Genomic DNA, 14,836 nt, shown 5'->3' on the forward strand with positions numbered 1-14,836 from the left:
TTGAAGTATTAAATTCATTAGGATTTAGAATTTGTTTTGAATAAATTTAATGTGCTTGTGATGAACTTTATGATAGATTCGCGGATATATGAACTCTTGAAACTATTTCAACCAAGTAATTATTGCGTATAGTAACATTTTCATGTAATTTATAGTCTTGCATTAATTTTGATAAGGAAATTTCATTTATTCCAAAAATTTCTATTAGTTTCGACTGCTTTTTTTAATGCCATTTCGAGCACACTTAGAACCGATATTTCAAACGGGGAAAGATAAAGATGAGAGAAATTAAAAAACGAATTCCATTCATAAAAGGAACAAAAGCAATAGAGGGTCCGCGAGCGAGGTAAAACGTTCCTGTGCAACAGTCATGCAGTAGAAGCACCGTAAGGGGGGCCGCGAAGAATGGTGGAGCAACGGCGGTGCAGCAGCAGTTGGAACAGTAGTAGTAGTAGACACTGAACGGGCGCACCGAAGGGGGCAAAGTGGAGCGTCAAGTGGGGGCAGAAATAAATCGTTCACCTGAGTGTCGCGCCGTGGATCGGCAATCCCGCAGTGTCTCGGCCGATCTCACATCGATCGCATCACGTTCGCCAGATCGTCCATACTCGCGCCAGATCGTCCACCACACACGCTCACACGCCTCATCCTCGAGGAACACACATTCCTCGGTTCCGCTCGATTTTGCATCAATTTCATTCCTCTCCTTCCTTCTTCCCTTCTCTCACTTTCTTCTCCGTTCTATTTTCCTCTCGATCTCTCTCATCCGATCCTCTCGTTGATCTCTCCTCTCTTCGCCTTCTCTCTTCTTTTCCTATCTGCATCTCCACGTCCCACCTTCTTCCTAGATCGCATGCCTCTTCCTCGCCGAGGTACATCATTATCGCTGATCGTTCCCACGATCACTGTCGCGACCATCAGCGATCGAGGAGGCAGCAGTAGTCGCCGCGTGCACTCCAACTCGTCTCGCGCTCAAATCAGCCACGAGAATCATCGACGAGAAGTTAGGAGCAGGAATCGCGCGATCTTGCTCGATACCACCGTGAGAGATCAATCGGCCGTGAACGTGAAGGATCCATGGGATATGTCCTGACTCACGAGGAACGTTTCCTCGGGCGACGAGCAAAAACAACGACGAACGATCGGCGCGAGTAAAAAAGAGAGAAGTAAAAGCGCGCTATTTTTTTTTTAATACCCGGATCGTACCAGCATCTCCGGTACATAATAACGGCCGACGATCCGACCGGCACACTTAGCGCACCGACGAGAGAAGGACCGACTTTCTCCAGTTGGTAGTCAAGCCGCGCGCGCGCAAGCCAGCGCTTCGAGGTCGCCGCGAGAAAACGCCGCGTGCCGCGAGGACGAGGTGGACCGTACGTCGCGAGTCGTTGAATGAGGTCTCGAAAGAATCCACTTTGACAAGTCGGTTGTTACTCGTGCATGACGCAGCGTGCCGTCTCAAAGGCGTATCCAGACGCTGTGGAACACTGGAGAGAGAGAGAGAGAGAGAGAGAGGGGGCAGAAAGAAAACAACTACGCGTTTGCGCTTCGCGCCTCTTGTGCTGTGATCTCGGGGTGAACGCTCGGTGAACGCCACTCAGAATGAGGGTGCATCGTGGGATCTGCGCCAAACTGCAGGGCGGTTTCCTCAGACGATGGTGTACGTACAAAATATTTAATCCGTTCGATCGTGACATGAATCGATCGTTTTAGTGTGGAAAATTTCAAAGATACAAATATCGTTCGCTTTGGTTTGAAATTTAAAGAAACTTTTGGCTAATGTAAACGTATTCTATCACATCTGTATACACTGAGAGATGGTGTTTGATATTTATGACTATTTGCATGGTAAAAATAAATGGTCGCTGCGCGTAGCTTAGCGCCGAGATATTATCAGTGTCTCCAGATTATAGTAAGGAGCTCCATTTTTATGGTTACTACGATTATGATATTACGATAATTATCATTTATGTATAATTCTCTCAAACATGAAAAAAATCTATGAATTATGATAGATTTTAAATATTAATACAGTAAAATATCAATTAGAATGTAAATGATAAAAAAAAATAAACATATTCAGTAAATGCCGCATTTATAATCAATATAATCATTTAAAAAAAATTAATTTATTACTTATGTAATAATAACTGAAAAATATATTAAGAAAAAACTAAAGATTCTCAAGCAGTGCGTGACTATTATTAATAGTATAATTGACTATATTTACATAGTTAAAACAATTATAAATATATAGTATAGTTCCGAAAAATGGTTATAAATTATAATTAAATTATAATTCATAAATTAGTTGCATTTTTTTTTCTCTCGGTGTACACTTAACTTAAACGAATCCTTTCTGTAAAGAATGTCTTTCGTAGAGTATCTATTTTTAATTTATTATTTTTGTGTTTCAAAGTTTTGAATAAAATTAGTAATTATATTAATTACTGATAATTAAGTGTTTACGTTAAATCTTTACATTATCCGAATACAAATTTTTCTAGCGCAAGCTGTAAAAATTATCGAGTTATAAAATTTCAACAAATTATATATTCTCTACCTAAACTCTGACAAAAAAGAATTAGAAGTACATACATAATTTTCATTTTTAAAAATATTCAGTTCTATATTTTGAGCGTCTGTTGCATACTTCTAAGATGCGTTTACCTTGGTTACCAATAAACAAAACATTGCATGAACACGATAAGCGACTGGATGTCGAAAAAAGAGCATTTTGTATGCCACGCGAGTTTATCACCGAGGTATTCGAAGATGTTCGTCACATTGTTTACATATTAAGTGTGCATATTTGACGATTAAATGTGACCGATGATTGCTGATGACGAATCGATTGATCCAACGTCATAGTAATACGTATTCAAACAGCGATAATGAAATCAACATGAGAAAGAGTTCTGCTGTAGATTTATAGGTAATTAACATACATTTGAATTTCTTACAAGAATTCTTGTTGAATTGTTTAAAACATTTAATAGCAAACAAATATACATTATACGATCAATTTAGTCGAGAGTCAAAAGTTACAGGCAGTATAAAAGATTTCGGTTCGTGTAATGTTAAACATCGTTAAACATTATACTATGCTTTCTTATCTATATTTTATCAATGAAATGTTAGTCCGTGATATAAAAGAGATTTACAGTAAAATTTTGTCATGGCGTAACTAAACTACTTTAGGCAATCTTGACAGTTATATCTCAATTCTAAAAAAAATATAAAATTCTACTTGTAATTTCATGTAATCACATAATAGCGAAAATATTCTAAGAGAAACACGTACATAAAAAATATGCGCTCACATATCATAATATATTATTTATAATTGATCATAAATCAAGAATGGGCTTTAGTCGACTTTATGACAGATTAAAATAACTCTATCAACGTTAAACTTGCGATTCATGTCTTCTGAATGATTATTTTGAAAAGAATAAATCATTAATTTCTTCAATTTACTCGTTTCTTTTTTAGATTTTTTTCGCGAGTGGATTATTATTTTTCGAATCTTGTTCTTCGCTGGCACATTTCTTGGTTCGCCCCATTCAAGAACAGGAATCGAGAATCCGGATTGAGGATTCAAGAGGGCAATTAATTCGATCGTTAATAACACTCGTTCCGAGAAAAAAAAAGATATAATCCGCCTCTGTGGCAGTCTTTATTTCATCGATCCCCGAAATTATTTACATATTTTACTGATTTCGCAATTTATTTGCCTCTTTCTACCGGCGTGGCACACCACGTTCGAGAACATGAATCGAGATGTCTGAACCGGGAGGCTGCGATTAATACGATCATCGCGAGTAATGTCACGGCTCTAGTCGCTGCTCTTAATTCGGTTCAATGGATGTGTCATCGCGCGCACGGTCGACCACACTGAATCATTGCGATGTATTCAGATGACACTCTGACGTTGCTTCATCTCGTGTCTTTTTCAGCGCCGATGCATTGTCGACTACGTCGGCCACGATAAAACGTTGACACCTTAAGAGCGTTGTCTTCTCACGGCGACACAAGCAAATTCGTAGGCGTTCGCTCACTTTCACCTCGAGTTCCCGATGTGGTCCGAAGGTTTTTCACTCAGGTATCCGATCCGTTGCATCGCTTGCGTGAAATGAAGCGTGGCCTGAAATTATAATTTCGGTGTTGATCACGCCGCTGTAAAGCACGGATTATTAATTCTCTTAGGTATCAAAAAGTAAATATTACTCAAGCGCTACTTACTTTACAATATCTTTATAGGTATTTAAGGGTACTGTAAAAAGTTTTGGTTTCAAAAAGAAAGTCTGTGTATTTACCATGAAATATTTTTTTTACTTGATGACGGTTAATTCGCGGACGTTTCCGAAAAATCAGGAAATCTTTCGTTCAGAATAAGACAAAGCGTGCAGTCAGCTCTTCGTCGAGTACTCTTGAATAGGTGTAATAAAATATATATTTTTATATTACAGGATTTTATGTTTATTTCATCTCCGTTCCTCAATTAATTCGATCTCTTAATCTTCTTTGATTTCTTTTCTGTTTATAGAATGATGAATGTATTGTAGATACCAATGAATTGTCAAGTTGTCAATGAATTGTCATGTTTTTACGCGCATTATCACTCAATAACACGTATTTGTCGTTCAACAAACACGGAGCTTGTCTTCGTGTATCACACTATCATCAGCAACTCATCAGAGGTAGCTTCAATCGTTGATTGCGTGCCTAGTTCGAGAAAGACGTCACGATTGAAGATTAATTCCGACGAAGAGAGTCACGTTACGCTTTTATTATTCTTGCAACCACATAATGATGTAACAGACCATTTCCATAATATTCTTCCTGGATCTCGTCTTTAATAGAACTTTACCTTAACAGAATTTTAATTTTAAAGTCTCGTGACAAATGCCAACATCCTGAATTTGTAGAATCACTAACTAGGGATTATCATTCCTTCCTTTATGACCTTTACGACATCTTATGTAAGTACTTCGAGGACATGATCATCTTCAAAATGCGCGCAAAGAGCATATGATCCGAACTAACGATCTCTCTTATATAAGAGTAAAAACGTGAAAAGATGATGAAAGCAAGAAAATAGAGAGAAGCGAAAGAAGAAATTAGAAAATCGGGAAGAGTTGAAGTCTTCATTGATATGGAAGTAATAATGTTCCAGTCTCTTGAGTTAAACACACATTTTGTTATTCTTAACTTCCATCTGTGTCAAAATGTAAATTAATTCATTTCTGTAATTAGTATCAAAGCAAACATCATTCGTGTGCACTTAATAAATAATAAACTAAATTTGAATTAAATTTAATACATTTTCTTGAGATAAATTATTTAACTCTATTGTTTTACAATTAGTCTAATTAATATAATTAGTAGGACCTATAAATATGGCAACTTATAAATATGATTAAGAATAATTCAAAGTGGATATAATTTGATATTATAAATTTAACAATTTTACGTGATTAGGAAGATTATATTCTAAGTCTTATATTCTTATCTTTTCCAAGTACTTAACATTTCTTTTCATTCCTTGAAAACATTTTTACATCTTAATTATCTGATTATACTTCGTTCAAAGTATAAATCAGTATCGAACGTTCAATTTTTTTTTGCACTCATTATTGCATGTGCTTGAAAGGTCGGCTGGTCGGCCGGTTTGCTAGCAAAATCAACAACTGCCGCGTTTTCTTTTGTGTCGTGTCAGTCAAAGAATTGCTTGTTTCACATTTGTATTATTCGTACCAGTCGAACCGGCTTGAAGAGTCGGTCGATTGATTGATCCGCGCCAAAGTCCTCCTGATCGATAATGATAATGATAATGGAAATAACGTTGGCGCAAAAAAAAGAAGTTGCGTATCCGCGGATAATTAATAACTATACGAGTATAAGGTATCATAAATAGTTGACGTCTTTCTCGAGACGTTATTTGTTTCATTAGAGAACGAACTTTGCGACCATTAGCGTTCATGTCGGCCTCGGACTATCTATCCGCGGTCAAGTTCTGCGATCGTTAGCAAAATGCATTGTGTACCTGCCTTCTATCGTTTTTACTTCTCCTCGCGCATGTTCGCACGCACATAAAGGTATTCGATATACGTTTCCACATAGGAATGTCAATCGATATCTCAGCTATGTAGTTGGAATCCTTTGGTCCCTGAGTTTATTCTCGAGACAGAAATTAAGTATATTTTAAATAATGTAATATACGCTGTATATTACAAAATTATTTGATAAACGATATATTAATAAACTATAAGATAGAACAATATATTCATAAATTATAAGATATAACAAGTTAAAATTAACGAGAAAAGTACAAGTATAGGAATTAATAAAAAAAGTGGAATTTATATAATTTATTTCAAATATCTCACGTTGTATCTGAAGCGGTTTTTATATGAGTAAAGTACACTTTTTCTTGCAATCCTTTATTAATTAAAAAATTGATTTATTGCTGTCTTTGCTGAAATTAATATCTTTGTATTTGCATTGAATAGAGATAGGAATATAAATGAAATACCATAATCAATGTGAGAAAATTAGTCAGTGAGAAAAAAAAGGGTGGAGTGTCATTATTGATCAATGCTATTTTTCTTGTTGTACGAGTGACATGCTAAGCGTGATAGATACCTGAGATAGATTCAATATGTTTTACATATTATGTGAATATCTGGTGATTGGCATAAGAACAGGAAGTATTCTTATGTAAGAAGAAGTAATCGCTGCACGTAGATATCTACGTGCACACGCGCACTTTTTTTCACTTACATACATATGTACTGCGGCATTTCGTTATACTTTTGTTTGGACAAGAATTCGCTATGTTAAATCCTATTATTGACCCGCCGACGCGTGATGTTTGAATACTTACATAGAAATTGTAAACTTCATGAAAAAAGCAATTCCATATTTCCAGAAAACCTCTGTCGGGAAGAATGATAAAATTGTGAGAATATTTATGAGCTATAAATTTAGACACTAAGTATTCTTTTCTGTCTTTCTCCTCAAATGAATTAAAGGAATATATTATATGTATATTTTATTAATATAGTATATTTTATTAACATAAAAATATTTAAATTTAAATGTATATATGTATATGATATACAACATTTTTCCATAATCTTAGTTTTTTTTAGTATTTATATTTATATATTATAATTATGATATGTTATTATATTATTTGTAACGTTTTCATATACAGAATATTGTATAATAGCATTTATTATTTCTTTCTTTTTTCAAATTATATTATTTTTCGGTGCTTATATTAAAATTCTTTCCACGCAAATTGATTATGAATGGTATGATAATTCTTGCACGGTATGATAAATTCTTCTCCAGAAGTGTTACTCGTCCCCAATTTTTTGCTTCCTCGGCGAAAGCGACTAATTTGCTGATATTTTGCCACGAATAGCGCAAATTTAACTTTATGACTATATAGATTAATGATAATAAGGAAAATTTCTATACAACAAAAAGTTTCATCTCCTTCGGCTTTTACTTCGGTATAGAGAAATATTATTACAATTTCCGGTGTCGACAATCGTAAACATGAGTAAGTGTTACTGTCCTCACGTTCGAGCAGTTGTTCGCTGATCGAAGTAAAGAAAAGGAAAAATTACAAAGCGCGAACGAAGGTTTTATTGAAGGCTACTTTATATCTTATAATATTGAATATTTTGATCCGTAAGATACATACACCTGGCAATGTAGCAAGTATGCGAGATATTACGATAAGTATATGTCTAAATTGATACGTGTCGCGAATAAATTAAGAATTAATACCAAATGCCGTGTGTTACAGTTCGATGAATATTCAATAATTCTAAAATTATATGATTTGCCTCGCGAATTTTGCAATTAATATAGCTCCTTTCTCTGTTTGCGTTATGACAACAGTGATCTAAAAACTGACGGTAGACCGCTGAAACCGGTTTGCCTTTAAGACGGTAGACGCAGCAAGTCTAATTATTGCAGCTCCCCCCTTGTCTTTCACGCTCGTGGATTGTGGCGAATTTCTTTTTCTGTCATTATTCCGAATTTTTTTTGAATCAGAGAACAATAATTTCACAAGATAAATTTCTCTCGGTGCCCCCTAATACTTTTACTTCTCGTGATCACGGCGATCGGCAAAAAGAATTGGCGCGTGATCTTTGGCGTTTCGAGTTCAATGAACTCGGCTCCACTCACGCTCCCATTGAATCGTCGAAACGGGGAAACTCGATGTTTCTCATTACGGGCCTCTATTTACGATAGCAATCAACCGCGTGAGGGATTCTCTCTTTACTACATGCGCGCGATTGCAAAATGCGCGAGAGAGCGAGCAATGGGATATGCAGAGCACGAAGTTGAGCATTGATGAAATTACTCCGTTCTCTTCCTCGTTCGCTCTCTCATCTCGATAGATGCGGACACGCGGCTCTAGATTTGTGAGCGCTCTTATCTCCCTTCGCTGATCTCGCTTTTGCTTATCTGACGAAATCGGTAGCTCAACTCGTGTATATTTGTCGAGAGAATACGAGAAAGTCGATCTTACGAGTTGCAAATATTTACATTCATTCTCTAATGTTCTCTCAACCATCAGAGCGCTTCATTTTCTTCTTCGAACATTTCGTTTTTCGAAAACTATTCTCGTTCATATATCGATTTAGCGAATCCCCGATATTTGCGAAAGAAAAAAAAACGATTTTGCTAAAGTATCTAAAAATTTAGGTCAAGATGTGAAAATAATTTTGGATCAAAGTAACTCTGTAGAAAATTTAGACAATAAGTAATGCTGCAAAAAGTTTTGATATTCTGGTAATCAGCTTGCAACGTTCCACATAATTATTTTGATAATCCAACAGTATTATTTTCAGATTTGTATTCTTACAAAAATTTAATACTGACCAATTTATTATTGAAAGACTTATTTGGAGTACTAAAAGTGCTGAAGCAGTTAATACTTAAAATAAGTAATTAATTATTCTTTTCGGCTTGTATTAGATTTCTACAAGAGTATGTTCACTGAAAAAAATATCTAGTTAATTAATTGGAATTCTAAAAATGGATAAATCAGAATTTTCTGATTAAATTTATCAATTCTGGTTGAGACAACCAGATTAATCTAGAATCTTCTAGTTCGTTCATTTTTAACCAGACATTTTTTCTAGCTAAATTTTTAGATATACTTTAATAAAACTATTCTTTCGGTATGGAAAAACGTTATTCTCGACAAGGATAACGGACCATCGAGAATATCGCAAAATATGCGATCGATGATCATCGAAAGTCGAATTTATCGGAGATTAGGTCCTTTGCTTATAAAGACCTCGCGAAATCTTTTCATTTCGAGAACATTGCCGAGGTGGACTTTATGTGCGTGTCGATTGGAGACCGACCAGCTATTACAGCTCAGTGGCCTGGAGACCAACGACTGGCTGCATTATTGGCTCGGTAGGAATGCAGCATTCGATCGGCGAGGCGGTGCACGCCGGAATGCACCTCGACCGTACGAAAACCTGCCTTGCAACGCGCCTTTTAACAGCTCGGTACACGGACGGCTGATGCAGGCACGTCGAATCCTTTAGAATCTCGTAATCGCGCGAAATTACGTATTAATAAGCAACGGAAATACATTGTTTGCGCTTGTTCACATGGACTTTATAACTCTTCGACATACGAATGCGCATTTTACACGCTGATATATGTATTTAAATGGCGAGAATATTTTTGGAAAGATGTAAACGATTCTTCAGGCGTTTCAAGCTTTGGTAACAGCTTGATTTGTCGAAATGTACTTTCTAGATATCTAAAATTGTTGAAACGCCTCGGTATGTCCTTGAATAAAGTATGTATGGCGAAAAATATAAAATAATATGTGCTAGAATTCTAGTAAATTTTACGAAATTGGCAGATCTATTATATATAGGAATAGACGTCTTATATAACATTTACTTTACTTTTCTGATTAAATAAGCTATTATCATACAGCCATACTGTAAGGTACTTTTTACATTTCGTGAAATTTTGACAGTTGCTCGTGTTTACAGTCTTGAGAATAGTCCGATTTTATTGTAAGGTAATAATCACTTGAATATACTTTTTATCTTGCACCTTCTGAGTATTTTTACTTCCAGGCAAGTAAAGTTTGTCATAATTTCAGCAAAATAGCCAGAATATTTTTACTAAAGGTTTAGTAAGGTAAAAATTATTCAACTACTGTTTTCCTTATAGATATTCCTCTGAAATTTTGTGATTTTTTAAATGAAATATTTTACATAATATGTAAAATATCAAAAAATTATGTAACATAATAGATATTATTTAATTGCATTAATATTGTAATAGGTATTATGTAACTATAACTAACAGTTAAATAATATTTATTACGTTATGCTACGTGTAATTGGATTTATCTAACTACATTTAAGAAAAGACAGAAGACATCAGGGTTTAAATACAGGTCTTTGAATACGACACGGAAGGGTAGAAACTACGAATAAAAATAAAGTATTGTAGTTGATGCTTGACGTAACTGAGATCTTCACTGTTTTCTACGAGCGTGAGCGAAGTCAAGGCAACGGAAGAAGCTTTCGGTTGAAAGGTTAATGAGGAGGAACGATGTAACATGTCACGAAGATTAGCAGTGACAAATGATGTCCGTTGATTACGTCGGCGGTCATACGTCGAAGACATTCCTTACGAGTTCACTTGCATAATGTAATATCAATTTTAACCCTCCGTCAACGATATAAAATTTTCATCCTTTGTCTTTAAATTTCAGATTTTTGCAGATTTTTATATTCCAGACTGTATACATGGAAAGACACGATTTTGAAGAAGTATCTAAAAATTTAGACGTAATTCTGAAAATAGCAAAATAATTATGTAGAACACGCAAACATGATGAGCGATGCTACAAAAAGTTTTGACATTCTAACAACCAGTTTGAGCATACTATATAATTATTTTGATAGTTCAACAAAGTTATTTTCAGATTTGTATCTAGATAGTTAAATTTTTAGATACTTTAGCGAAACTGTTCTTTCCGTGTAAAAATTTAAAAAAATTCTTGCACACTTATGAAGGTTTTCACATCTTTTTACTCCTACAGAAGGTATTTTACTTATTTTTTACAGATTTATTCATTAGAGTACATCACAATAAAAAAGAAATCAATTGTGCCTTTAAAATCCAACATTGTCGGCGGAGAGTTAAAGAATAAAATTTTGATATTTATACCTCATTGTAACTTCATTCGATTCAGTCTTTTTTTCTGAAATTCAGAATCTGCTGTCTTGTCGTTTTAAAAACATCGGAAAGAAATAAAACACTTTTTTTATTTGTTCGAAAGAGAAAATTGTATACTGTAAAAAGTGGAAAGAAGTTTTAATTTACTTCTCAATGATCCATGATATAATTTAATTTATTCACTAATAATAAGCAAAATGATAAAAGTATCTACGTGATATAAGTATCTACGTTTTGCATAGTGTAGAAAACAATTTCAATTTCGATGAAAGCATTTTTAATTTCGGCGTTTGATGTTAAATAAAGAAAGAAAATGAGAGAAAGAAAGAGTGAGAGAGTGAGAGAGAGAGAGAGAGAGAGAGAGAGAGAGAGAGAGAGAGAGGGAGGGAGCTTTGCATCTTTTCATACTTTCTCTCGCTGTCTTATTGTATTCTTGATAGCATAGTCTTACTGTCGGCTTAACGACCGTAATCCGCATTAGTTCACGAAGGAACGGATGGATCCGGAACGGAAACGCGATGTGTCATAATCGTGGAACGCGGACGTGACTTTATCCCGATTATAGCTCGATTTACGCAAACTGTGCTAGATTAATTAATAACGTCTGACATATGCGTGGTCTTATCGCACGGATCTTCTCGAAAGCGAGCCAACTCACGCGTTCGCGTGAATGCCTGTAAAATTCGCAGGGATTGCGTTACGTGTGACTGCCAGCATTCGCGAAACATGCGTACGTTAACAACGTGGCTGAATATTTAAAGAAATCTGACTGTTACCGTTCAAATTGTACTATCAAAATTATACATACTATTAATTATAATATATTTATTGATTATATTCGTTCTTCATCAGTGTAATTAAAAATCTGACATCAGATTCTCGCGAGAAAAACCATTAATTTATTGAAACAATTATTTTTTTTTATAAAAAACGTTTATTAAATTTTTATTTAAAAAAATTTGCAAGATTTTTAGAATTATTTATGTGTGTAGTCCTAGTTACCAAAAACTTTTTTTTTTTCATTTTTGAAATAAATTTCATTAAATTTTATTTGTAAAATATGCTTTTAAAAAAACTCATTAATGCAACTGGATAAAAAATTATCTGAATAAAACGGTGTACAAAGTCTAATTGTAAATAATGATTAATTATATAATATCTGAGTTAAATAACAAATAATGAGAGAATGGATTACGTTAACATTACGGATATTTATATAGTTCTTATGAAGAAGAAAAAAATCATATTTATAGTGTTATTCGTGAATACATTATAAATTAATCGATCTATTACGTAAAATAAAAAATAAAAATTTATTACTCGTTTCTATGATTTATCCACTTACAATGAACAATAATTTGTGTCTCTCGAGTGATGCATTGTTAAATCTAAAGAAAAAGATTTACAAAAACAATTTGCTATTTCGCTTTATATTAAGACGCGGATGGGTATATCATTTGGATATTTAAAGGCGATCGGTACGGTATAATGAATTTATCTATTAAAGGCGCCCGTAGAGATAGATCGATCTTGAATCACTCTCGAAACTAACTGGACTTTCACTCGGTCTTTTTCGCGCCAACAACGGCTCACGCGCGCACCGTTACTTTTGTACCACCAGCTGAACCGGCGGTCTCGTGGAAAGAAGTGTAATAACACAGGCGGCGAGACCTGAATAGAGTCTCAGCACGGGTAAAAGTTAAGAATAGACATCACAATGAGTAACATCTTTTGCGGCAATTACTGTTAGATGAAAAGATGAGGCTCTCCTTGTAGCTTGAGAAATTACGAAAGTAGCTAGGTCTAACATATAAGCTGCGACTTACTTGCTGCAACGCTTATCTTTACATACAATTCATCTAGTTTCGTAATGCCGCGTGATGAAGGGAAAAGAGGCAAAAGCTGTTTCTAGCGCCCCACGTGGCAATTATGTACTTATCTCGAACGCATCTTGGGACGATAGCGCAGTTAGAAACTAAATCATTTATTATTAAAAAAACGAAATCACATTATCATTAGCGTTAAAAGTAAAACATTTGGTCAGATTAAATTAAATTTTGTATGTGCTGCAACTGCTATGTAAAATTTTACATTATTAATCATCATAAGTCGGAGAGGATTTGTTTTGAAAATCTTATACAGCTTTTTTTTAAGTAAGATTTATTATAATTTATTATATTTTTTGTTTAAAAATATGATAATATTTCAGCAATCGCTTTAGTTTCCCGTTCTGTAAATGTCAACATTCTCGAAACTTTCCGAGATGATCCATTAACAAATAACGCCTTATAGTATCTTTCATCGTATTATCGACGTTTGAATATTATTTCTAAATTATCCGATAAAACTCTTATTTTCTTTTCTAAATTCTTATTTTCAAATTGAGTCAATCCTTGTTTTCGATATCAGGACGTGATGTATAAATATTATTTATGACTATTTTAACAGTGAATCACCTTGCTTACTAAGCAAAGAGCTCTCATTAGCTGCCTGTAGCGAACAAACTTCAACTTAACTTATTTATATACTGAGAAAAAAATGTCGTAATATTGCGAAGCAAATGTTACTTACGACGTCTTCTTTGATATTTATTAGTTATGAAAAAAAATTGATTGTGATGATAAAATATATATGTCTGTGAAACACATATATCTCATTTATTGTAAAAAAAAAACATAAAATAGATAACTTATTTTCTATAAATAAAATTTTATTTCGCCGTATATAAATAAAGATTTATTTTAATGAAATAAATATATTTTTTATAAATAAAATTTTAAGTATTTTTTTCTCAGTTTTCATTGTGTTTCATCAAATAAAGTCTAGACAAGCAGGTAGTTTTCCTATCCATTTCAATTCTGTAAAATATTACGTCTTGCACACAATAAATCTTGCACTGAAAAAAAATTTACTATTTCTTAATAAATATACTTTTTAATATTTATAAGTAAATATTTATTGAATGATTAACATATATTTATTTGATATGACAACCATTAAAACATCAATTTGTTTTAAATATTTTTTTTCTATTGAATATATATTTACCATAAGTAAATATCTACTTACAAAAAAAAATATTCAAAAAAGTATTTATTAAGATATAGCAAATTATTTTCAGCATGCACGTATATGATATTTAGTTTCGTTGAATATAAGATCGGGATAAATTTTCTGTTCAAATTCCTTTGCAAAAATATGGTAGGATTTCATGGCAATCGTACAAATATGATGAAAAGATATGAACAGTCGATTAAATAGTTTTAATTCAATTTTTCAACAGTCTTCTTCATCTTTTTCTACATTTTTATTTTCTTATTACAATGCGTTAGGTTTTACTTCCTTGGTACTGTCGAGTTTTCGTGTTCAACGGCCGTTTACACGCACGGCACGATCCGCTCGTTTAAGGCTGCAATTTTATAATCGCTCGGTTTGCGAATGCACAGATAGGTACGTTAGAAAGTTTCTGCGTGCAGCGGTGCCGCTTACAAATTATATATATGTATATGTACGCGCGTGCGATCATATATATATATATATATATATATATATATATATATATATATATATATATATATATATA

At 33.8% G+C, this 14,836-nt stretch overlaps 1 protein-coding gene across 2 annotated transcripts in view; it reads left to right on the forward strand.

The window, feature by feature from the left end:
- Positions 1 to 448: 448 nt before the first annotated feature.
- Positions 449 to 14,836, forward strand: part of LOC108750205 (scavenger receptor class B member 1) — a 39,740-nt gene continuing 25,352 nt past the window's right edge. Inside the window, exon 1 of one of the 2 annotated variants that reach the window (XM_018489523.1) lies at positions 449 to 1,660. In XM_018489523.1, coding sequence (XP_018345025.1) covers positions 1,603 to 1,660 — 58 coding nt within the window. In that variant the 5' untranslated portion in view covers positions 449 to 1,602. Of the gene's footprint in view, positions 1,661 to 2,828; positions 2,936 to 14,836 lie in introns of those variants that run through there. The other variant, XM_018489514.1, reaches the window with a different exon arrangement.

The sequence above is a fragment of the Trachymyrmex septentrionalis genome, unplaced genomic scaffold (assembly GCF_001594115.1).
Source record: "Trachymyrmex septentrionalis isolate Tsep2-gDNA-1 unplaced genomic scaffold, Tsep1.0 scaffold11, whole genome shotgun sequence".
In the NCBI taxonomy this organism is placed as follows: Eukaryota; Metazoa; Arthropoda; class Insecta; order Hymenoptera; family Formicidae; genus Trachymyrmex; species Trachymyrmex septentrionalis.